Source organism: Catharus ustulatus, chromosome 4 (genome assembly GCF_009819885.2).
Source record: "Catharus ustulatus isolate bCatUst1 chromosome 4, bCatUst1.pri.v2, whole genome shotgun sequence".
Taxonomy (NCBI): Eukaryota; Metazoa; Chordata; class Aves; order Passeriformes; family Turdidae; genus Catharus; species Catharus ustulatus.
Window position 1 is genome coordinate 29,841,886 of NC_046224.1, and position 23,058 is coordinate 29,864,943.

The 23,058-nt window shown below is 36.1% G+C and overlaps 1 protein-coding gene across 43 annotated transcripts in view; it reads right to left on the reverse strand.

Moving 5' to 3' along the window:
- The window catches only part of NRCAM (neuronal cell adhesion molecule), a 148,241-nt gene that overhangs the window by 52,019 nt on the left and 73,164 nt on the right, over nucleotides 1–23,058 (reverse strand). For 23 of the 43 annotated variants that reach the window (XM_033057158.2, XM_033057170.2, XM_033057172.2 and 20 more), the window contains 10 exons: nucleotides 15,829–16,017; nucleotides 13,454–13,471; nucleotides 11,334–11,439; nucleotides 8,326–8,522; nucleotides 7,339–7,461; nucleotides 6,795–6,965; nucleotides 6,293–6,349; nucleotides 4,231–4,342; nucleotides 2,147–2,331; nucleotides 795–926 (listed from right to left, as the gene is read on the reverse strand). In XM_033057158.2, coding sequence (XP_032913049.1) covers nucleotides 795–926; nucleotides 2,147–2,331; nucleotides 4,231–4,342; nucleotides 6,293–6,349; nucleotides 6,795–6,965; nucleotides 7,339–7,461; nucleotides 8,326–8,522; nucleotides 11,334–11,439; nucleotides 13,454–13,471; nucleotides 15,829–15,919 — 1,192 coding nt within the window. In that variant the 5' untranslated portion in view covers nucleotides 15,920–16,017. The remainder of the gene's footprint in view (nucleotides 1–794; nucleotides 927–2,146; nucleotides 2,332–4,230; nucleotides 4,343–6,292; nucleotides 6,350–6,794; nucleotides 6,966–7,338; nucleotides 7,462–8,325; nucleotides 8,523–11,333; nucleotides 11,440–13,453; nucleotides 13,472–15,828; nucleotides 16,018–23,058) is intronic. The other 20 variants (XM_033057162.2, XM_033057163.2, XM_033057182.2 and 17 more) reach the window with 3 other exon arrangements.

Sequence of the window (23,058 nt, forward strand, 5' to 3'; positions counted from 1 at the left end):
AACACACTGCAGTGTCCTCCAGCAAGTTCTTCCCAAGGCAAGTTGTACTATATATAGCAGCTACCTTGTGTCTGTCACACAGCATTGCCAGTCCTAACACTGCAGCAATTAAGTATCTCAATCACCAGTTCAGGGCTGCTTTTCTTACCCATGCACACAGAAACAGCTGTTCCACTGCCTTAGGGGTTCCTTTTCTTTGACACCTAATTGGCACAAACTGTTTGCCAGGTAGCTGCTGACACATTCAGACAGTTCTGCTGCTGCAGTTTCTTAGAGCAGAAGCCTGGAAGGCTCCAACATACATTAAGCTGCAAATCCTGCAGTGTACTCTGAATCCTGCAAATCCTGCAAGTGCTCTGTGTATCCACACATGTGAGGACTTCAGTTTTTATGTCACATTTGGCATTCCTAGGCAACATTACAGTTGCAGTGGGGCAGCAAAGGAGAGATCTAGCAGACATGACTCACAGAAACAGGGGGGTAACAATGACATCCCAGCCATGGCCCTGAGAGAGGGACCATCCAATCTCCACAAAGATATTACCAGAAGAATGCCAGACAGAAGAAGCAGGAGCATGATTAGACATTTTAGCTCTCTCAAACATGTTCAAGGCACATTTTGGTATTCAGCTTTTATGAACCACAGTATTTTTATCACATCTTTTATGATTTAGCATTACCTGTCAGGCAAAAACTACACAGATACAGGCTCTTCACATGTATTTCACAAAAGCCACCCTGAGACTCCTCATATTTCCTTACTCATGTTCCTGTAAGGTAATTAAGAATCTTACTTGCTATGGGAACACCATTTGCTAACCAGCTTATACTAGGCTTTGGGTTGCCATTAGCTCTGCAGATCAATGTTCCATCTTCTCCAGGAGACAAGACCAAGTTTCTGGGTGCTGTTATCCAGTATGGAGCAGCTGGGTTTAAGAAAGACAGCAATTACTTTCCAAAATTTTGTGCAGAAAATCATAAGACACATGCATGGTAATCACAAGATAATTCAAATAAGGTATGTGTAGATATAGACATACAGCAATAATGTTATTTTATATGTATATATACATATATATACATATATATATATGTGATACTCAATTAAGTGGTAGATCATACATTGGCTGAACTGACCCTCTGGTCACCCACTGCATTAAAATTCTGAGATAAACAACAAGAGGACCTTTGTTTCATTTAGGGTTGCCTGCTTTGAATCTAATTTCCCTTTCGTAAAGCAAGAAAAATTTATCTGAGTATGGCATTTGCAGACACTATAGTGGTCTTTTGATTAATTTCAGAAATATCCATGTTCTTAGTAGTACTCCAGCCTTTTTTACAATAAATAACCACAAACAGCATATATTATCCCATCTTGCAATTAATTTTCAGATTTTGGATTGATGGACAGATGCAAACAGAAAATTAAACTTCTGTTCTTAAAAAGAAGGTTAAATGTGATCATAAAAAGATGCTGATCTACAGCAAAATAAATGACTATTTAGCATGCAAAGTAGGCAATACAGCTGATTATTTCAATGACTAATTAACTGTCATTACAGTTTTTTGTTTCATGGTATTCACAGCTTACTTACAATTCCTATTTAGAAAATGCTGTAAATGTTTTTAGAACTATAAGGCATCATCTTGGGTGAAGATAGGAACCCAGAAATGTCAGTAAAAGAGAAAAAGGAAGAAAAACATAAAATTGTAAGACAATAGTAAAATAGAGGAAAAAAATAATCTGGGCTACATGAACAGAGAGAAGAAAAATGGAGAAAATTATGAGATGATGAAGAGAGATAAGGAGGAAGATAGAGAAACAAGTGAAAGAAGCAGTCTAATGAGACATAATCAAAGTATCTGAAATAAATTCAGTACTTGTGCAAACTAAAACATTGTCTTACTACTGTTACAGTAAAAGATCAGCTTAGCCTGATGCTTTACAAAGTAACAGTAAAAGACAAAAAAAATATTATAGTACAGCCCTTCCAGTGTTAGAATTTAGATAGCTTGAATGTTTCCTTAGGGTGATTTTTAACTATTATCATTCATCCTTTTAGCTATACTTCATCCTAGAAAACCTGCTTCGATCCTGCATTCTGGACCCTTGACAACATCACATTAAGGATAATTTCAGCATTACCTTTCACAGTTACTGAAATGACATGATAAACTGAACCTAATGTATTTCTTGCTATACATTTGTAGTTCCCAGAGTCAGCTTCCGAAACATCTATGATCTTGAGAGTTTTCTTAAAGTTTTCAAAAAATGTTCTGTTGGCTGGCAGTTCCCCACCCTCTTTGATCCAGCGGATTACTGGAGTGGGTCTGGAGAAGGAAAAGCACAGATCAAAATTAGGGACTGAAGAAAAGGAAGATAAGAGTTCAGTACGTTATTTTTTTTAAATATATATTTTATAAATAATTATTTTAAGAGCCTCTATCCAGATTCTGGGCCACATCCAACAAATATGAAAAATATGCCAGCATTTGTTTCTAGGAAATGACAAGTCTCACTAACAATGTCAATGGCCATCTGTTCATAGGATTAATAATTACAGAATACATTTGTCTGCTGATTAATCTAAAAACCTGAAGGTCAATAAATGAAGACATTCATTTGCAGCTTCTCTAAAATGACAAGTTTATAATTATCCTTTGTATGAGCAATATCCTAATGCTTCGTGAGCTGTAAAAGAGCTGTAAAGAGACAGAAACATTTCTTGTGAGAAATCAAGGAAAAAATGTCAATGCTGAGTCAAGCATAGTTACTTGTCAAGTCTCAATCTTGGCTATGCCCCATGTTGTCCACTGAAGTTGAAACTTGTTCAAACACGTGGAGATATACTTTAAAAATTACAAGAAATTGCAATTTGTTGCTTATTGAATAGAATGTCCCCTCTTAAATAGTAATGGCTCTAGGCAAATGTTCCCTTAGCAGTCTAATATCACATGTTTTATAACACAGACACCTAGCAAAGATGACTTTTAATTATGGTGTTATTGACTAGGAACAGTTGTTTCAAACAAAATCTGCATCTGGCTCTTTGTAGACAAGTATTCCTTCACTGATATTTTTTAAATTACATGATAGCTGAAGACACAAAGCCATAAAATATAGTACATTCTATATTTTTTTCACAGGTTTTATCTAGCCATTTTACTGGAGTTTGGATCACCTAATACTTTTATTGCAGGGTTGTAAAAGAGCATATGACTAGATTGCAGATGAAGATTACCTGAGCTGGTGCTACTACCATTTACAGGGGTGGTTTTGCTAGTGCTGCTGAGGCAGACACCTGAGCAGGCCACAGCTGAGACAGAAACACTGCACTGATGCTCAGATCAGTGCTCAGTTGTGCCTGAGCATGCCCTGTGCAGCTCATGCAAGTGAACACATGTGCATGGTGCTGTGGTGCATGATTTGCAATTATTGGCTTTCCTCATGGCTACCTGAGAGCATTCTGCATTATAATGCCTTTGTGCACTGTAAAAATATTTACAGTTCTTGAAATGGGTACTAAAGATTTTCCACTTCTATTCTATAACCAATCTATTCTCAGTTTTCTTCCTGAGAATGAAACTGATTTAAAGATCAACCTAATTAATGAATTAAATTGCTCTTAGTAATTTTCTTTTTGCACAATAACCAGCAGAAGCAAACTTTCATTGCATTGAAGAAACAAGTACCAATTAAGCTCAATTACAATGAGAAATTAGATGTAAGGATCTGAAGATTTTTTATAACAATTCCCACCTAGAGGATCTACTAAGTAATTATTAACACATATAAGCAGTTTTCTTGGATTAGAACAGCAAATTCTTATCTATTTTTATATAATTTGAGAACATAATGACTGTAAACTTAAGAGAACAACAGAAGCTTTATTCCTGACTGCAAATCTGGGGATATGTGCCTTAGTTTAGTCTATAGCATTACTTGCCTGTGTCCTTTAAAAACAATGGTACAACCCACATCCTGCATATCCTGTGCACAGGGTTTGGGGATATGAGAAGGCAGAGGCCATACATGTTCATGGCCAGTTCCAAAGTCTGCTGATGCCCAAGTAAGTGGTGGAGTTCCTTAAAAAAGCTTTTTCCATTTTACACTTCTGCTCCTTTGAAATACTTAAGCTTACCCAGCAGTCACATTTTAAGCATTTCTGAAATGTTTCCCTCTATTTCTGTACTTCTATTTAGGAAAAAAAAATCTCAGAAGTAACTCACAATCCTGCAGCGATGCACTCCAACAAAAGCACATTTCCTCTGAGTTCCACTTTGGTACTTGTGCTGCCTGTTGGTGTTAGAAGGACGGGCTGCCTTTCTGTAACTGGCTTTGCTGGAACACGAAGAAAGAAAACAATTAATTTCTAAATTTTGTTCTAATACCAATCAAGTGCATACATCCATTCTTACATTTTGTACAGAGATTTTGTTCCACATTGGCCATTTGATTAAAAGTCATTGTGCAGCACAACTACAAAGCTGAACACATTAGTTTTTTGACAGACATAACATATCTGTTAAATGCCACAATTTTGAACACATAGAAGAGAAATGTTATTATTAAAAGACAGGAACAATTGATACAAAGCTTTTACATAAGCAACTATGCAGTTTTAAGTAGCTGCTGTTTCAATTCAACAGGGGAGTAAGAGGCCACTGGTGTGAGGCAAGACTGAGAGTTACTGAAAATTCTTGGATTTCCATCAAAATAAAAATAAAGCAAAGTTATTTTTAATCAGAAATATAAACCAAGGGAGTGAAAGGTACAATCTGCTTTGGAATATGTTTTAATATTTTCTAGAGGCGTTGTTTCAGAAATTAATCCTTTTATTTTCCTCTTTCTAGATATTTTACATTAATTCAAGTTGTTCCCCAGTCTTGCAATATAGAACTTTGATTAACCTGTAAGCAATAACCACAGTAAACAGGCAGCTATAAATACAAAACTAATTTCTGAAATTATACTCTATTGCCTTTGAAGTATACAGTATTTTCTATGCCTTCATGGAATTCCAAATAGGAATTTTCTGTAATTATAGAGTGCTTTCGGTGAATATTCTAATGTTCTCTTGTAGCAATTTTAATATATAGAACTAAATTGCTCTAAAGTGCTCTAAAAATTAAAATAATCATTTTGTTTTTTAAAAATGGGATTAGAAACATAATAAACTCGAAGTTTGTTAGGGTACAGGATTTACTGATACATTAGCATAAATACAACAATTCGTTTTAATCTAGTATGTGCTGTGAATTCCTTAATAACAATACACAAACAACCAAAAATATTGGGAGAATAGAGCAGTCTAGAGTCAAGAACGCAGCCAACAGTCACAGCAACAACTCATTTACCCAGAGCTGGCACTGCCAAGGGCTGTTGACTCACCTGCCCAGACTATGAGTGTTCAGAAGAATTACCCATGGTGGTTCTGAGTCGGGAGCCTGCCCAACACTGTTTCCCTCACTAACTGTAGCTAATATATTGTTTTGTGCTCAGGTACTTATTTCTTGTTGTTCCTCCTGAAGAACATGTAATTTTTATGCGGAGAAGTAAAATAATCTGTGCCCACGTTTTATTTTAGATTCACATACGTTATGGTTTAATATGTGCAAAGCCCCATTTAAAAAGGAAAAAGACAAAAAATTGAATAAATATCAAGTATTTTCTATGCCACCAATATCAAGTGAACAGTCTAGAATCAGTGGTGCTCCAATGTCAGCCTTGCTAAACACACATGCATCTGTTCAGGAGGATTAAATTCAGAACATACAAAAGACCATTCAACACAGATTAATGGAAAAACCAGCTTAAACACCAAACAAACTTATCCTACCCCTATAAATTTATTGGTACATTCAGTAAGTTATTAAATGTGAAGTGGATCAGTTAGGTGCTTAATTGTTGTTATTTATTATGCAGCATATGACATGGAATAGTCCTAGTGATAATGAACATAATCAAACTACTAGGTAAATTGGAGAAAAAATATTAAAAAAAAACCACAGTATGGAAGCAGTTTTTAAAATCTGCTCCAGTATGAAAGCTCTCTTTTATTGTAAGTGTTTATTGAGCCATATGTTACAAGATTAAGTATCGAAACATTAAATATTTGAAAGGATCACACTGTGTAGTCCCTTTGTAAAGTATGTATTATCACCAGCACTAATTGATACCTTTATTAGAAACTGAAAAAGGAGCAAAAGATTAAGTAGCCATGGAGGTGAAGTTAGTTAACTAAATGCTACTGTGAAACAAGGAGTATCAGTGGGGACCAGTGTAACTCACCACCATAAATATCAGTGTCACTCAAATTAGCAGCTATAGTGTCATTCAATGAATCCACTGAAATAAACAGAATATCATGAAGAAAGCATACAAGAGGGATAAATAAAAGTTCTGGGAATCAAAAGGTGATGACATGGCCACGGTGAGTTAATCAAGTGATCGATTAATTTGTTTCAATAGTTACAATAATCATGATAACTTAATAGTCTTGCTTTTGAAAAACATCTAAAAACTTATTTTTGTACTGTATTTTTTCTATGTATCAAGTCTTAAAAAACTTTTTTTTCACAACATAAAGCCTCATAAAGGGAAAAATGATAGGTTCTAAAATCAATTATATATAAAGAAAACTGGAGATTATATTTCAAGTTTATACAGTAACATAACTACTTATTCAAAATTAAAATGACAAAATTTGCTAGCATAACACTACTTTAGCATGTAACTTGAGAACTCTGGATAAATACTGTGCTAGTATGTAATTTGCTGATGCAATACCTACTTGAATAGACTTTTACAGATATGGGTTGTTTCTGCTGTATAGTTTGAGTATGATTAAATCTTGCATAGCAGATATAGTCCTCCCGTGTATCTTCTGGTTGTACATTAGAAAAATAAAGATCTCCATTTAGACCTTGGGAAACTCTCTCGCTTTGAGGCAGCCTTTGGAAAGCTAAGGGAAAACAAGAACACATTTATGTCCAATATAACTGACACACTCTATTATTATGATCTGCAGACTCCACATTCACTCAATTACACTTTTGTTTGTGGCTTGGTAAACATGCAGACATTTCTAAGCTTCCTGATCAAATCTCTTGTCTACCCATTCCTCCCCAGTGGGTTAATCTACAACTTACATTAAGATCTCCAGCTGCTTTTGGCTTCGTGCTTTTGGGCTGTATGCTTGTTTCCTCTGTTCTACAGAAATGGAAATTCACTGAATTTTAACCCAGAGGGAAACTTCACCATCTGTAGTTTTGGTAAGGAATGATTTACTATGTATAAAAACTGCAAAAAGTCAACTGCATAAAAAACAAACTCACCATTATCCATCCAAAATATGATAGGTGGTGGTAAGCCAACAGGAGGTCTGCAGTGCAGTACTAGTGAATCACCTTCACGAACATGATTTGGTTCTAGTTTTTCTTTTGTCCACAAAGGTGATCCTATAAAAAATAATTTTGACACACACACAAAGTATGGATTGGCAAACACCCAAAAATTTAAAGGGAAAATGCACAAAGTATTCCAGAGAAATAGAAGAACTACATCCATCAGAATGCTGTCTTTTCAAGTTTGCTAAAGTTTTTATATTGGTCTTTTTTACGTTTTCTTCGAAGAAAAGTACATCAATTATTTATCAAAAGTGTAATCAACTAATCCAAATTATTTTGTATATTCACTAAAGGTTTTACAACAGTATCTTGCAAAATTTTCAGTATACTGAATAAAAAAAAGGTGATGTGCTAAAATAGAAAAAGGGGTAGAAATTCCTGAAGCAGAATTATACAAAAACTCTTTAATTAAGATGTGAGAAGAGCGCATCTTAAGCTGAGAAGCTTGGAAACTAAACAGAGATAAAGCTCAGAAAAAGCTGTAGAAACAATTTATTATTAATCAAAAAGATTTAGCTTCTTTTTAGTTTCAATCTGTTATCCATTACAAAAACTATGGAATACAGACGTCATAAACAGAATAAAAATTGTTGTCATCAATTATGCCATCAATGTCAACAAATTATCCTTAAAGCCTTAAATATTTAAATATTTTATTCTAGGAGTAGTGTCATACATACAACTCAGTTTTAAACATTATAAGGTTATCCAGATGCATCAAGAAAAATCTCGGTTATTAAATTTTTGTAAAAAAAGTATTTGAGAGAACATGTAATACAGTATTATACCTGAATATTAGAAAATAGGCAATAACTTCTAGCATGGTCATGTGGATGACTTAATGTCTAAGACAGGAAAACAAAACGTAAAAAGTTCATAAGCAAATAAGAAAAACAAAGTAAGAGTTTTACTTACTAGAAGGCCTTATCATGATATTGTTGGAAACAGCTGCTCCTCGTTCATTCCTTGCTGTACACTGGTAAACTCCCTCATATGCTTCTGCCTTCCCACCATTCATAATATTTATGACAAGAGTCCCTGAATTTGGTTTCATTGTTACCTGTGAATCTTTATCTATATCAAAATGAGTTCCATTGCGTGTCCAAGAGAAGCTAAAACAATAAAAACAAAAATAAAAAGTTGATACTTAGCTAATTTTGTAGACTGTATGAAGAAAGAGAAGAAAAAATTATTAACAAAAATACATGGGTTTTTTTAATGTGGCGATAAGTAAAAACTCATTCCCAAACTAAATTAACTAATAAAGCAATACAGAATTTTTAGTATAAGAAATCTGGCAATATTTTAAGATAAAAGGTTTGGCTGAACTTGTTAATGGAGCTGTTTCAAAGTCAATTCTTTTTTTAAAAAATACATTAAAAGTTCTGAGGTTAATTATACATGGAAAAGAACTGATTTCCCTTCTACTAAAAATGATGCAATAACATCTGCAGAAACTGATATTGCTAAAGCTGCATTAGCATTTCCATTATAAAACCTATTGTTGAAATGTTTTATAAACCTGTCTTTAAAAACTTGCTCAGGGCTGAAATGTGTCATCTCAGGCCCCAGCAGGAGACCATTTCTTTTAATTGGTTTGGTGATTTTGAAGTTATGCAAGTGACTTGAAGACTGTGGTGAGTTTGATTTCTTTTAACTATTGCAATGCCAACATAATTCTCTAATTGAAATTATATAGTCTGATAGCTTTTATTTAACCTAGTAAATTTATACTGATGCTACTGAAAACAAGAGATGTTTTGAAAAGTAGTCATTAAAAAGGAAGACTAATAAAACTCATAAAAATTGTAAAGAAGCAGTGAATCATAGTCTACAACTTGGACTAGTGTAAACACCACTTTTTAAATTATGCTCTGTTTATGGTCAGAAGTATAGTCACAGAGAGCTTGACCAACACCTAAGAAGTGCTGAGCACTCACTGCTTCAAATGCTGTGAACAGCAGTTTTTGCACTTGATATGTATCAGCTTCATAATCTTAACCACAAACACTCTTTTTGCTGGTTAGAATGCTTCCTAAAGTACAAATTTAAATGGTACTAGAAAAGCTCAAATTCCAACTGACTCAGATTGTGTACTGACCTTCTGCAGCAGCTGGGTGGGACTGGACATGATATTTGCACCTTGTACTGGGGGAGAGAAGAACTGGACCTGCAGCAGTGCTGCACTACAATGCAATGTTTTTGGGAGGATGGCCATGCATAGTGAAGTAATAGTGAACCTCTTTCTTACAACTTTGCAGGTGAAGATTCAGAATATGGGGTTTCTGTTACCAATAATATTCAGGATGCAAGAAAGTGTAATGTAGACTCAAATGAGAGGTGGAAATGTGGTAAAAACCCCTAAATTTGAGATGTGTGACAGTCAGAGTCTTTGCTGTTCTAGCTACAGGTAGCAGCACATCCACAAACCTTTATGCCAGGTGCTCTCACCAATAAGAAGTTATCACACTGATATCACATAATTCACACTGTGGGCTAAGAAAGTGCACCTTTGACTTCAGAACTCTGGAGCAGTTCAAGTTCCAATACGTATTTGCAGGTTATCAAAAGTGATGGACCAACCAGACTAATTATATCTTAAAAAATAAGCAAGACTAAGCACAAGCTTATAAAACTCTTTAGAAAATTCTTTCCTTAAATCCTGTCACTTCCTGTGTAGCACAGGAACAAAGCCAGATCTGTGTTTGATGGGGAAGATGAGGATGCACAGCAGAGAGCCCTGTTACATGGCTCAGGTATGTCAGTCTCACAGACAGCATTCTTTTTCTCCCTAGTAATTCCAACCATAAGTGTTCAAGACAAACATCAGCAGAAGCAATACAGTTGTCCCAAAGTGGACAATAATCATCTGATCCTCAAAGTAAACACCCAGACTCTTAAAAGTGGCATTGGGCCAGCAAAATTAAAATGCTGGCAAAGGAGCTCTGTGCCACTTCTGTCCTTAATGGAACGCTAGAAAGGGTGAGAGTATCCCAGATAATCTCCATCTTCTCCATTCTGCTGCCCAGCAGGATAATGACCATGATGCCAAGGCAATCACCAGGAGTAATGCAGAAAAAAACCTGGTTATTCAGAAGAAATACATCAACAAGCTCTGTCTGCATCTGAATGAACAGTGTTAGACAGACTTTCCCAGTAAGATGTACCACAACACTGCTAGAGCAGAGAGATGCACATTTCTATGTTCATAGTCTGTGCAGTCAGCAGCAGTTAACAATGCCAGAACGTATCAGGCTACTGATGTTTCCAGTGCAGGTACTCAATACCTTGAAATTAGTAGTTCTCAAATATTTCAAGATGCTGAAAGAGGATCTTAAAATGGACGATGATCAGGAATCTGATCTATTTCTGCCAAAATCGAAACTTAAGGCTGTTAAATACACAAGGCTGCTGATCAATAAAACTGATACAGATTACATAACTTTTGACAAATCAAGATCAGCCTCATAAAATGGAAGTATTTACAAAACCTTACATTTGAATGTATTAGTGTTAGTCCGACTATATTCAATGTCCATTCTTCTTAAACACTACGTCTAAACCTGGCATATCATCCAGTTCATAGTACAGCATGCCTCCTAGTGTGTCCCATGGGCATTTGCCTATCTGCTCTGGCAATAATCAAGTGTTATTTTATTGTTAGAGTTTCGAGAAGAAAAAAGTGCTACATTTGCTTGATGACTCTAGAAACAATGAAATGTCAAGTGTGATGAGAGTCAAAATTGTGCCACTATCCTGTAGCTGTGAAATGTACAGAGATACAGATGTGTGCATGTTCTGCATGTGCAAACACATTGATGCATATAATCTTGATTGTGCTAGTTTACAAAAACTACAGTATGTTCTCCTACTTCTTTCATGCTCTTAGGTCAATTAAAAAAAAAAAAAAAAGAGCTACTAACCTAGGAGGTGGTTTTCCTTTGGCTTCACACTGTATTACAATGTTCTCACGAGGGTCAACGATGTAATCTTTTGGAGATTGCTGAGTTATCGTAGGAGGTTGTGACACTTCATTATGGAATACAACAAAGAGAGATTATTTCAACAATATTTTCAAAGTATCACCAAGATACTTTTGTAAGCAGAGAAAGAAGATTTGCAGTTAGCAACCAAATCATTGACACAAGAGTGGGATACTTGAATTCACTTACCAGGAGGTTGAAGCTATCTACCCTTGTAAATCAGTGTAGCTATACTAACTTCTAGCTGAGCTATCCTGATTAACAGCGGATTAAGATCTTGGCCAAAAAGTTTAATGAAAATATCTTTTCTATACCTCAGATTTCAACAGATTTTCACAAAAGCAAAGGACACTCAAATTCTAAGTCCAACAAATCTGAAATGACGAGTTGCAAGACATAAACCTCCACAAAATACTTTTTTACCACACAGAAGGAGAAAATACACATTGCTTTGTGTTTCAAAACATTTTATGTACTTTCAAATTCTCCGTGGGTGAAACCTTTCCACACATTTATTATGCTTAACATACTGCATTAATCTATAAAGCATGCTTTTAAGAACTACTTTTCAGGAGTAAAAAATGTGTTCTAAGCAAAAGACTCTCTTATAAATGACAAAAATAGTATCTAGTTTCCAAATAAAGAAAATATATAGGAAAAGTAAAGCACTGATTTCCCTTAAGAAACCCTTTAAAAATACACTCAATATTGTGAACTGTCCCAGAAGAAGTAATCATTTAACATCTCTGATTTGTCAAGTACTATAAAACAAGTAGCACAGAACAAAATCGATTCACCTACAAAGTAGTTGGTGTCTACCTATTGTAAGTTATTTATAACCTTTTACCATTATCTATTCTCATTTTTTGCATTAAAAAATACTGTTAGTGATATTAAGATAGTGAGAAAGGTGTCTTCCTCAACATTGTTTGTATGTTTATAGCTTAGTGTCACCAAATAAACCTGCAAAATAACATGTCCATAAACATCCCTGTCTAAGTGCTGCAAATCACCTGTCCAGCAATACCCTTTGCTCAAGCTTTGGGGTAATTTCTAGCCACCAGAACAAAATAATTCAATCACTAGCGTTAGCTGTGTTCTCATGCCTCAGTCTGGACAGTTAAAATTGTACAACTGGGATTTTTATTTAAGTCTTCCTTAAGTATACCATTATACATTAAGTACGTACTCCTTTGCACAGGCAGAGGCAGTTGTCTGTAAAACCCTACCTTGCAAGAAACAGCGATGAAAAGAAATCAGATCATGGAATCACAGCAAAACACAGCAGCTAAGCAGAACAGAACGGGCCAGAGAGAACCGGGTTCTGCTCCTCACTGCACAGGGGGGAGTCCTTCAAAGAGGAAGGCAACATTTTTGCATGACGCCTTTGTATGTAATTCTTTAGGAGTACTTAAGGCAGTCCTTTTCCCTCTCAGAGGCATTTCTCAGGTCAGTACATGTCAGATGCATACTTGGGAAAAGCAAATACACTCTGAAAAAGAATATGACACAAAGAGTGCCCAACCTACAGGATATTCTGTCTGATGCACATCAAAGCCCTGAAATCTCCACTCCTGTGTTATGGAGTGGACTTAAAACTGATTAAATTTACCATAAAAATAAAGCTAAGTTAGAACCCATAAAATATGAGGTCTACTTAAGTAACTGTATCTACTGTGGATATAAAAATATGTCCACCTCAGATATGCAAAATAGTACAAAAGTACTTATATTCCAATAAATATATTTTTAATCAAATATATTTACTCCTGAAAGTAGTAATAAAACACCGCACATGCTGATTTCAAGTGAAAATTTTAATGTTCAAATAGCACACCATTAAAAAATCACACAATTAATTTAATCAGAATATCAGAATGCTGTTTTATGTACAGTAGTATTTTTTGAACACTGCATGCACAAAGCATCTACATACAGCAAACCAAATTATCAAACAAAATGTCAGAATCACACATTTTTGGACTGCAAATTCAATTTGTAACACAATCTGTATTAATTTTCAGCAGCACACAGCCCATTTTTAGTGAAGAGTAACTTACATTCTTCTAGAAGTTTTGCTTTTATTCCCACATCAGAATCAGCAGTTGAATGGACAAATGGAGATTAAAGAGAAATATTTGTTAGTGAAAAGAAAATTAGCAATTTTGAGAGGGAAGATAAGTATCTCTGACAAGTACATTGGTCACCATTAAAAAGAAAATATTTAAAACATTCAGCACTGCAACCCATGCAGCAATGCCTTAAATTCCAGCACAATTTCCATTGTGTCAGATATTACTACATTTATCTTAAAGCTCTTGGTATGAAAAACTTTCCTGGAGTGTTGACTTTTAAACAGCAACTGGGCTATGTGATTTTGGCCTTGCAAGGACATAAAACACTAATACTGAGGAGAGAGTAGCAAATCAGAATTAATGGAGTGCAGTACCCTCATGCTGCGGCTAAAATCAATCCACCCATATGATCACATGGAAGAACACAGAGAATGCTTCAGGCTAAAATTACTCTTGTAAAGACAAAAGCACCCGATTCTACTCAACAGGCTTGCAACCCTTTTTGGTTTGAAAAACAACTAAACAAAAAAAAAATTCACCTTAGCTGTCAGATCTTTATTGCTTACTTCCAATGTTTTGCATAAAAATGTTTTTTTTATCAATAGGCCAAATGTCTTTGAGGCCCCTATATCTTTAGTCGTTCCTTGCCTGCTTTGAGGAGACACTGACTAGGAACTAATGAACTTACTATGAATAGGAATTTCTAACCTGGATGAAATCTATATATTCAACTAATCAAGTATGTTCTCACCACCAGGACTCTATGGTGGATATTCAGGGAACACCCACAAAAAATCTAAGTCCTTTCCTTGTGGTGCTCTCCCAGAGCCCATTCTCATCATTATTTATGAAAGTAATGCCATCACTCTAGATGTAATTTCTGGCTAAAAATTCAAGTATGTGACTTTATCAGACCTCACAAAGTTATTAAGCATGAAGTAGAAGGGAATTAAATTCTCAGTACAAAATTAAAATGATAGATCCAAAAGGGATATTAATTTTTGTCTATTGATGCATTTCTGATAAATTTAACCCAAAATCTTGCTCTTAAGATAATGATATTAGAGAGGTGCAGAATTTTTATTAGTTGCTGAATTACAAGATAGGTTTAAAACACTATTTATAGCCTGCAAAGATGTTTAAAGAGAAAAATTAAGTTTTGAAAGTAACACATTCATTTATTCATCAAACTTATAAAGTTTTTTTTTAACCCACAGCTTATTGCTCTAAAGGCATTTACAACAACAAGCTGGATGTTGATTCAGATATATTGATTTTGTTACAGAAATACAGGTCATTGGTTTGATAGGCTTGTAAAATGCACGGGGAAAAAAGCCACGAAAGCACTTGCAATGTAAGTCAGTAATTATTAAAGAAAAACATGCATTTATGGAAGGCAGAAGGTATCAAAACTACAGGGGTAAAAAAAAAACATGCAGGTTACAATCACAGGCAAATTTACTGATGCATTAATCCATCAGTTAAATACCAGCCCTAATATTCTCTTCCCTGGTAATTAGTTCAAAAAATGAATAGTCACTGAGAGGTGCAACAAGGTTCACTGAATTCTGAAAATGTGATCATGTTTATCTCAGAAAGAAAACAGCAACCTGAAACATGAGTAATTTAATAAAATTAGCTATTGAGAATATAAAATTCAGCAGCAACCATTGCTTTGTTTTCAGCATAGAGTGCTACCTCCAAGGTTCCCCACTAACTAAGTCTTATACTAGACAAGAACTTCAGATCTTGGGATTTCGCCTCCTTCAGACGTTTCCTCACGTGCTAATGCTGGAACTCTCCGCTCAGCACATTTTTAATATGTTTTTAAGAAAAAGTTCTAAGAGCCTTACTCACCCTTTTGCACTTTCGCATCAAAAAAATACGATGCTTTGAGTGTGAATTTTTGGTATTTGAATTTTTTACTAGCTTTCATATCAGTTCCTGGGAACATCTTCTCTGAAAGTAAGGGTGATTATTTACAGCAACTAGGAATTGTCCTGGGGTTTTTAGAAAATTATCAATATTATCTTAATTTCAAAAATAATTAACATTTAGCAGGGCTTTTCTGCCCTTCTTCATTTTGATCAAACAAGTGTACTTACACTGAAGTGTAAGTAGGATTCTGTGAGAATCCTGTGTTAAACCTCCTCAACTGAACAATGTAACTCATTTTATATGCACAGGTTTTGAAAATCTTCAGTAAGTAAGTGTAAATAGTCATAATTATAATGTCCTGACTGAAGTGACCAAACACAGTCTATTTTTTAGTACCATGTTGGAGTTATCTTCAGCTTCTTACAGAAATTATTTAACTAATCTTTCATTATTCTGCACTTACTTACTAGGTTAATACTTACAGTCAAGAGGTACATCCAATGCAGAAATAATTTGGCACAGAAAGAGGACCAGGGAAGTTTTGCTTGTAGGTATGTTCATCTTTTTCATCATGATTTTGTCTTGTACTGAGTAAATCACACTTGAAGAATGAAGTTCAACTTTGTAAGACTAGATAGCTTGCAGTAGTTACATAAGTATAGGCAAGAAACCTGGTAAAAACAAAAGAACAATATGCAGATACAATGGAGAGTTAAATGATCACATGCATCTTAATAATATTACAAAATACAAGCAGTCTAAATACTATATCCAAGCATAAGAGGTATACCATGTGTTCTATTGTGTATACTGTACCTAAGCTTCTATTTCTGGATATCTGATTCCTCTCAAAATAGTTAACAACAAAATACTTTGTCATTTCTAGCCTGAAACCAAAATCTAATTAACTGTCAGCATACTCTCCAACATTCTTCTCCTCCTTTCATATGTGACGAACTGTTGGAAATTAAACTTAAGGGAAATCTGTTCCTTGAAATGTCCCTAGATTTCTCAGCCAAGCATGACAGATCACATTAGCCATGCAGAATGATTCTGGCTCCCTCCTTATTTTCTGCATTCAGGAGCAGACTCTAGCTGAGAAGAACATTGGAGGAGTGAAAACTAGTTGCCTGCAAGCCCCATCAGCATCACCAGTGACCTACAAAGAGCTATGCAGCCCTAGAAATCCAAATGGTGCTTACACAATGCATTCTCAGTAAATGGACATCCACTGAGAAAGCACTTCCCAGATGCCAGATGGATCAGAAAGTTCACAGTGATCAGCATTAATTCACCCTGAAGAAAACACTTGCTCAGCTCTGGTTACAGATATGAAACACAATGCTATCCAGTCCACAAGGAGTTAAAGTTACAAAGAAGCACCCACTTTACAATTGTTAAATAAAAAGTTGCTTCTGCTTCCTGAAGTTACTCAAACCAGTCTATGGTAAGAATTTCCCTCAATTTTCATATTACAGAAGAAATTATGCTTCTTAATTGCTGCTATAAATTATCTTTCTTGTTGTACAGTCTTCTGAGCAGAGAATGCAATTAGAAATCAAAACTGAGCCGTGGAGCTCTACTTCTCGTCTTAACCTAGGACATCAAACTCCCTGATTCTTCCTGTCACTATCTGTAAAACTGATTTTTCTTTCCAAGTAAGAATATTCCAGGAGGTTAAAGTTCCAGACATGTACTACTTGGAGTTGATGGGAACCTCAGCGGGTATTATGGGAGAGGGCAAGTTGCTTATTGACATTCCAAACCATCTCTAGGACTGCACACCGTAATGCAACATCTAATTATTTATCACAGCAGATTAGAAAAATTACAAAACACATCAGAAGAGAGGAGAAACCACAGTTCTGGCCTTTGCATAATTATTTATACCAACTGGAACTGCACAAGCAGTCAAGGTGGCATGCCTACTTATAAAATACTCAGAAAAGGGTTCAGACATATAGCAGGAATGCATGGAAAATATTCCTAGAAAAATAAACAGAACTTTCCTACATTTTAAATGTGCACCCTAAATTGCTGGGGATTGAGCTGAGAAAGGTGAGAAGTGTTTTCTCCATCCCATTTTGGCACATACAGTTTACTACGCTCCTGCTGCAGTGAGCAGGGGGAAGGGTAGAGCTGCTGTCGAGAGAACACTCCAGCACACTTCCTACAATGAAGTTCTCTCCAGAAAAGATTATTTTATTTCATCAACTACAGATGTCTGCTCCAGTTAAACTAGGTTCTCACCCACTATTCTCCTGATCTTTATGTGATCTCCTCATTACAGTATCACTGAAATTATCAAGGAGCCCTCACTGTGCAATGACCTGGGATTTACAGGACAATTTTTGAAGTATTGCACAAGTGAACCTCAACTCCTATTGTTCCGTCTCCATGCAAAATTTCAGTTCTCCTTATGAAACCCTGAAAATCTGATTATCCACTTTATTGTCTTGTTCTTTCAAAATGTAAAATGAGTATTGCAGTGATTTGAGAATACTGTAAAATTAAATTGCATTTGCTTTGAACAAGTACAAATGAATACACAAGCACTGGTGAATCAGGCAGGGCAATTAAAATGATTGGGAAAGTAATACTCTTGAGAAATTGTCTCATATTGTCTACCTCTGCTACTGCAAAGTACCAGTAGGATACCTATTGAATCTACTGCTGGGATGTTTGTATATAATATGGGAACTGAACCTCAGACAGCTAATGCGCCCAAAGTGTTTGCGATAGAACATTACTGAAAATGATTTTAGGTTTGTCAGCACTACTGGGTGTTCTTGTTGAATATATTCAAGATTAAATCTGGCATAATTTAGAATGAATACAACAGCTGCTATGTAGAACTAAACATTGCTTTGACATAACATTATCTGCTACAAAATAAGGACAGGCCTCTAAGCGCAAATCAATGTAAAGGCTTCAATTTCAAAACTTGAAATATTAATACAGCAGATTGCCTTTTCCTCCAGATAATTTATTTATGATCTCTTGTAACTCAGACATTTTTTTCCTACCCTTTTCATAGGAAAACACATATATTGTGACAGATCGTTCAGAAGTTTACTCACCAATTTGTGTAAAATAAGATTTTCTATACTTCCATATCTCCTATGTACCTAACAAAATGCCACTTGTTATGCTTCTGTGCTTCTTGATGACATGCTCATTGTGACTAACATGGACTAAAGAGTGAAGCTATGGGGTAGCAAACAGGAGTCGAGGTAAAAAAAAATGCTTAAACCAAGGGCAATAATATTTCAAAAGCATTTAAAAAGGCAAGGGTTTTATGAATGTGCTACAAAAGAATCAGGATCAAGTGAGAGACATCGCCCTTTATTTCACTTAGGAAAAAAACCTAAATGACTCCTTTGTAAAAATGACCCACAGAAATTCACAATTAGAAGAATGAAAGCGCCTGATGTGAGTCTGAGGTAGACTACATGGCAGAAGATCAAAACACAGTTTTGTTCCCAGTGATCTCTTCACTGGGACCATTTGGCTGTGAAGAGTAAAACCGGATACTTCACAAACACCGAAGGAGTTAGGAAAAACAGCATGTATATGGAAGAGATAATTTGGAAGGCAGAATTCAAGATTCCTTCTGTAAATCAAAAGGGACAAGGATCTCCTCAATTTTCAGAGGTCAAGAGCAAATGAATCACGTAATTGCTAAGGCTGGAAAAGACCTTTGAGATCATCAAGCCTAACTATCAGCACAACTAACTTCCACAGCTACATATGTTTAAATACCTCCAGGGTTGAGGACTCAACCACGTTCCCGAGCAGCCTGTTTCAGTGCTTGATAATTGTTTAAGGAAAGAAATTTTTCCTAATATTTAATCTAAATCTTCCCTGGACTAGTTTGAGACTGTTCCCTCTTGTCCATTTGCTTGTTGCTTGGAAAAGACACTGGTACATCATGGGTTACATCCTTCCCCTCTGAAGGGGCATCCATCCTACCCACATCCTACCTACTCACTCTGATACTCCCTGAATCGTGTCCAAGCACTGTAGAATAATTACAATCGGGTCAGGTCAGTATCTGAGAGATACAAAGAGAGCATTAACAACTGAACAGTATCCATGACTGTGGAGCAAACACCCACACACGCACACACAGAGGATATTTTACTATACTATACCAGTACTGAATAATACTGATTTCTGATTGGAACATTAATACAGACAGACACTCTATCAAGTGACACCTCGAAGCTGAGTCAATTGAGTCTCCAAATGACAAAGAGGACAAATTTTTCCTCTAGCTATCTTCAGCAGAAGAGCATACAGCATATTTAATTTCCATGTAAGTGCTGCTGAAATATTTCTTTTTCAGGATGTAAGAGTGTAATGAAGTGTGTTCGCTGAAATTCAACCTAGTGCAAAGTTAGACAGTATTTTCTGAATGTACAGTAATTACACAACTATAAGACGCACCAGATTATAAGGCACACCTCCGGGAGTCGGCAAATTTTGCAACTTTGTACATTATACAAGGCGCACCGGACTATAAGGCGCACTTTTTTTTATGCAGCAAAGATCCATGCCGCGCACAACAAAGTAACGAATTAGTAATAGAATCCCGCCATCGTGGAGTTTACTGGCAGGTGCTCAATTTGCAAACATTTTTCACAGATTGGTGTAGCCTTTAAAGGCAGCCCCTAGCATCCTCCCTGTGCGCAGGCTCCAGCACTCCCACCCGCCCTCGGCTGGCGAGGCGGGGCTCAGGACGGCCGCGGTTTGTGGCTGCCACGGTTTGGAGCGGCTCAGGGCTGCCGCAGCTCAGGGTGGCCACGGCTCACACCTCAGTGTTGCTGCGGTTCAGGGCGGCTCAGGACTGCCCGTGGTTCGGGGTAGCTCGGGGCCGCCCATGGCTTGGGACGGCTCGGGACTACCTGCGGCTCGGGGCCGCCCGCTCCCTCCCTCTCCGTGTGGCTCCTGCCAGTCATGGCCGCCCGCTCCTGCCCCACCTCACGGCTCTACGCTCCCGTGGTGCCGCTCCCTCTCACAGCTTGGTTCACGGCTCACACTTCTGGGTTGGCAAATTTCGCAACTTTGTACATTATATAAGGCGCACCGGACTATAAGGTGCACTTTCGGGTTTGGACCAAAATTTTAGTCAAAAGGGTGCACCTTATAGTCATGAAATTACTGTAATATTGTTTCACAGAGATTTGATGCATCACTCATTTTGCATTTCTACTCAATTACATTATTTTTAAGACAAAAAGATCTTTAGAAATGTGAATGAAAGCCAAGGTCAGTATAAGAAGTGTGAAATATTTATTAAATTGCAAGACAGAAAAACTGGAATAGTTCATACACATTCGGAAGAAAAAGCATTATCTTCCATATAGATATGACTGAATTAATGCAGAACAAGTTAGACACTGGAGATTACAGAAAAATTATGACTTAGCAAAAAACTTCCCCTGCTTCATTTGTCTAATGCCTGTGTTGTTCCTCACAGTGAAAGACAGATATAATTAGAATACAGGAAAAATTAACAGTTTTCAAGGAAATCTGTTTCATAGCAGTCTTATATCCATAGAAACATGAAAAGCAATTTCAAATGGCATAAATGTATGTAATGATTTGTACATGATAAAAAGGATTTAAGATTATAATTGAAAAGCATAAAATGCTTGCTTTTGAGGATAACTGCAATATCCTTATCATTTAATGCAAGGTCTTTACAGGACTTATGTGTTTTACACAACTATGCTAACTATGCAAGTATTAATAAGATGATTTAAAATATTTTTGAACAAATGGTTTCAAATTTCACACTTCTTCTTTAGTTTATCTAGTATTTGCAATTATAGGTCACACAAAAAACGCTAATTGGGAACAATTATTTAATTAAAATCATTTAAATAGAAACAGGTAACAATCCACTTAGTGTCACACTAACAAGAATAATTCTAACTGTTTTTATGAAGGTAGTATGACATAATAGACTAAACATTCATGTATGTGTTGACAAGTAGTATTCAAAATTCTGCTCTTGAATAATCTTGTAGTAATTCAGACCCCACAGGTTTGCTTTCCCCATTCATCTCTTACCTATTAGATGTAAATTATCCAAGTTATGGTCTATTTTCAGGTAGCTGTTTTTAATCTACTTACCATAGGACACATAGCTTTAGAGTGTCTGAATAGAGGTGCCAATAACAAGAAAGAATTTTTAAAACTTTCTAAAAGCACACCAAATAAGAACTACTTCTCATCCTCTAGAACCATGCAAAACGCCACACTGCTTTCCTCTAAGTTTTTAATTTGTCACAATCTCCTATAAATCTATCCTTTAAAGTCATCAGGGAATACTAATCATCTTCTGTGATCTCCTGTTTATGAAGCTTAAGCGCATTGCTTTGGATTTGGCTATACTGTATGTGTTATAGGGACATCCATTTAAAGAGAACTGGATGAAAAATAAACTGTGCAGACAGAACTCTTGAATTCAACAAGATCCTCTCAGGACTAATTCTGACACTTCAGGTTCTTATTACAGTTAGATGTTTATATGCACTTGGCCATTTTCAAGCTATTTTGACAAAGGTAGATAGCCTTGCGTGCCGCACTCTAAATGTTCTCAGCAGTTCTATATACAGCAAAAAATCATCAGCCTGGTTGGTTACACTCCTGATCTGCCACTACACTCCCATTTCTGTTTTGGTTCTGAGAATATACTTAAGCATTCATAGTAATCTCCTTCCTTTCCACAATCCAGACACAATTTAAGTCTCTCTACACTCACTCTCTGTTTTCCACTACGAGGAAGCCATGCAGTCCTTGAAACTTCTTTATTGAAATCCTATATTACACCTGCCAACTGGTTTGGTATTCATCAGAGTCTGGTGTGTTTTGTTACATAGTTCAATTCATGTTTTTATTAATTTGTTTCACGTGCCAGTAAGTCAAATTATTTTGAAAGTCTTTTACATTGACACCATCATCTTACTAAACTTGCAATTTTACCAGATATTAAAAGACTAAATAAAGTTTTAGTCAATCATTTGTTTTACAAGCCCTACTTTCCATAAAACTCTGAGCAGAATCAATTTTACTCAAGGCCTTTAATTCCCTATCAGCTGAGTCCCCAATCAGCTTTTTCCATATGTTCACTGTAATTTATATCAGGCTATATTTACCCGGCTCAATCTGCTTGTCTATTCTGAATCTGGGCAGAACACCAGCTTTCTTCCAGTCTTAAGGAACACATTAAAAATGAAAATCTGTGAAGCAGATATCTTCCCCACTGGCTCCTCTGGAGGTCACAGGTAGGCCCCTAACACCTAGATTTGCTGAATGAAATAAAATTATGTATCTTCAACAAATATTATTCAATATCTACTAATGGTTACTATGACTAAAGAGGCTTTTCATCCTAATATGATGCATCATAATTTTTCTTCCAATTCATCATGGTTCTTGAAATAATATAATAACATCAGAAAACAGTGCTGGTCCTGTTTCTGTTTCTAAGACTTGGTCCTATAAAAAAACCCCAAGTATTTGCCTGCTTGTCTCCACCATGGCAATGACCAACACATCTGCCATGAGAACAGAAGCTCTTTCAACACAAATACCAGTACTGACTGTACATCTGCACTGCCCCAGCACAACGAGATCCAACTGCTTCCAGCATAACTTCAGTATCAACTGCTGAACCAGCAACAGAGAACCGCTTCAAGTAT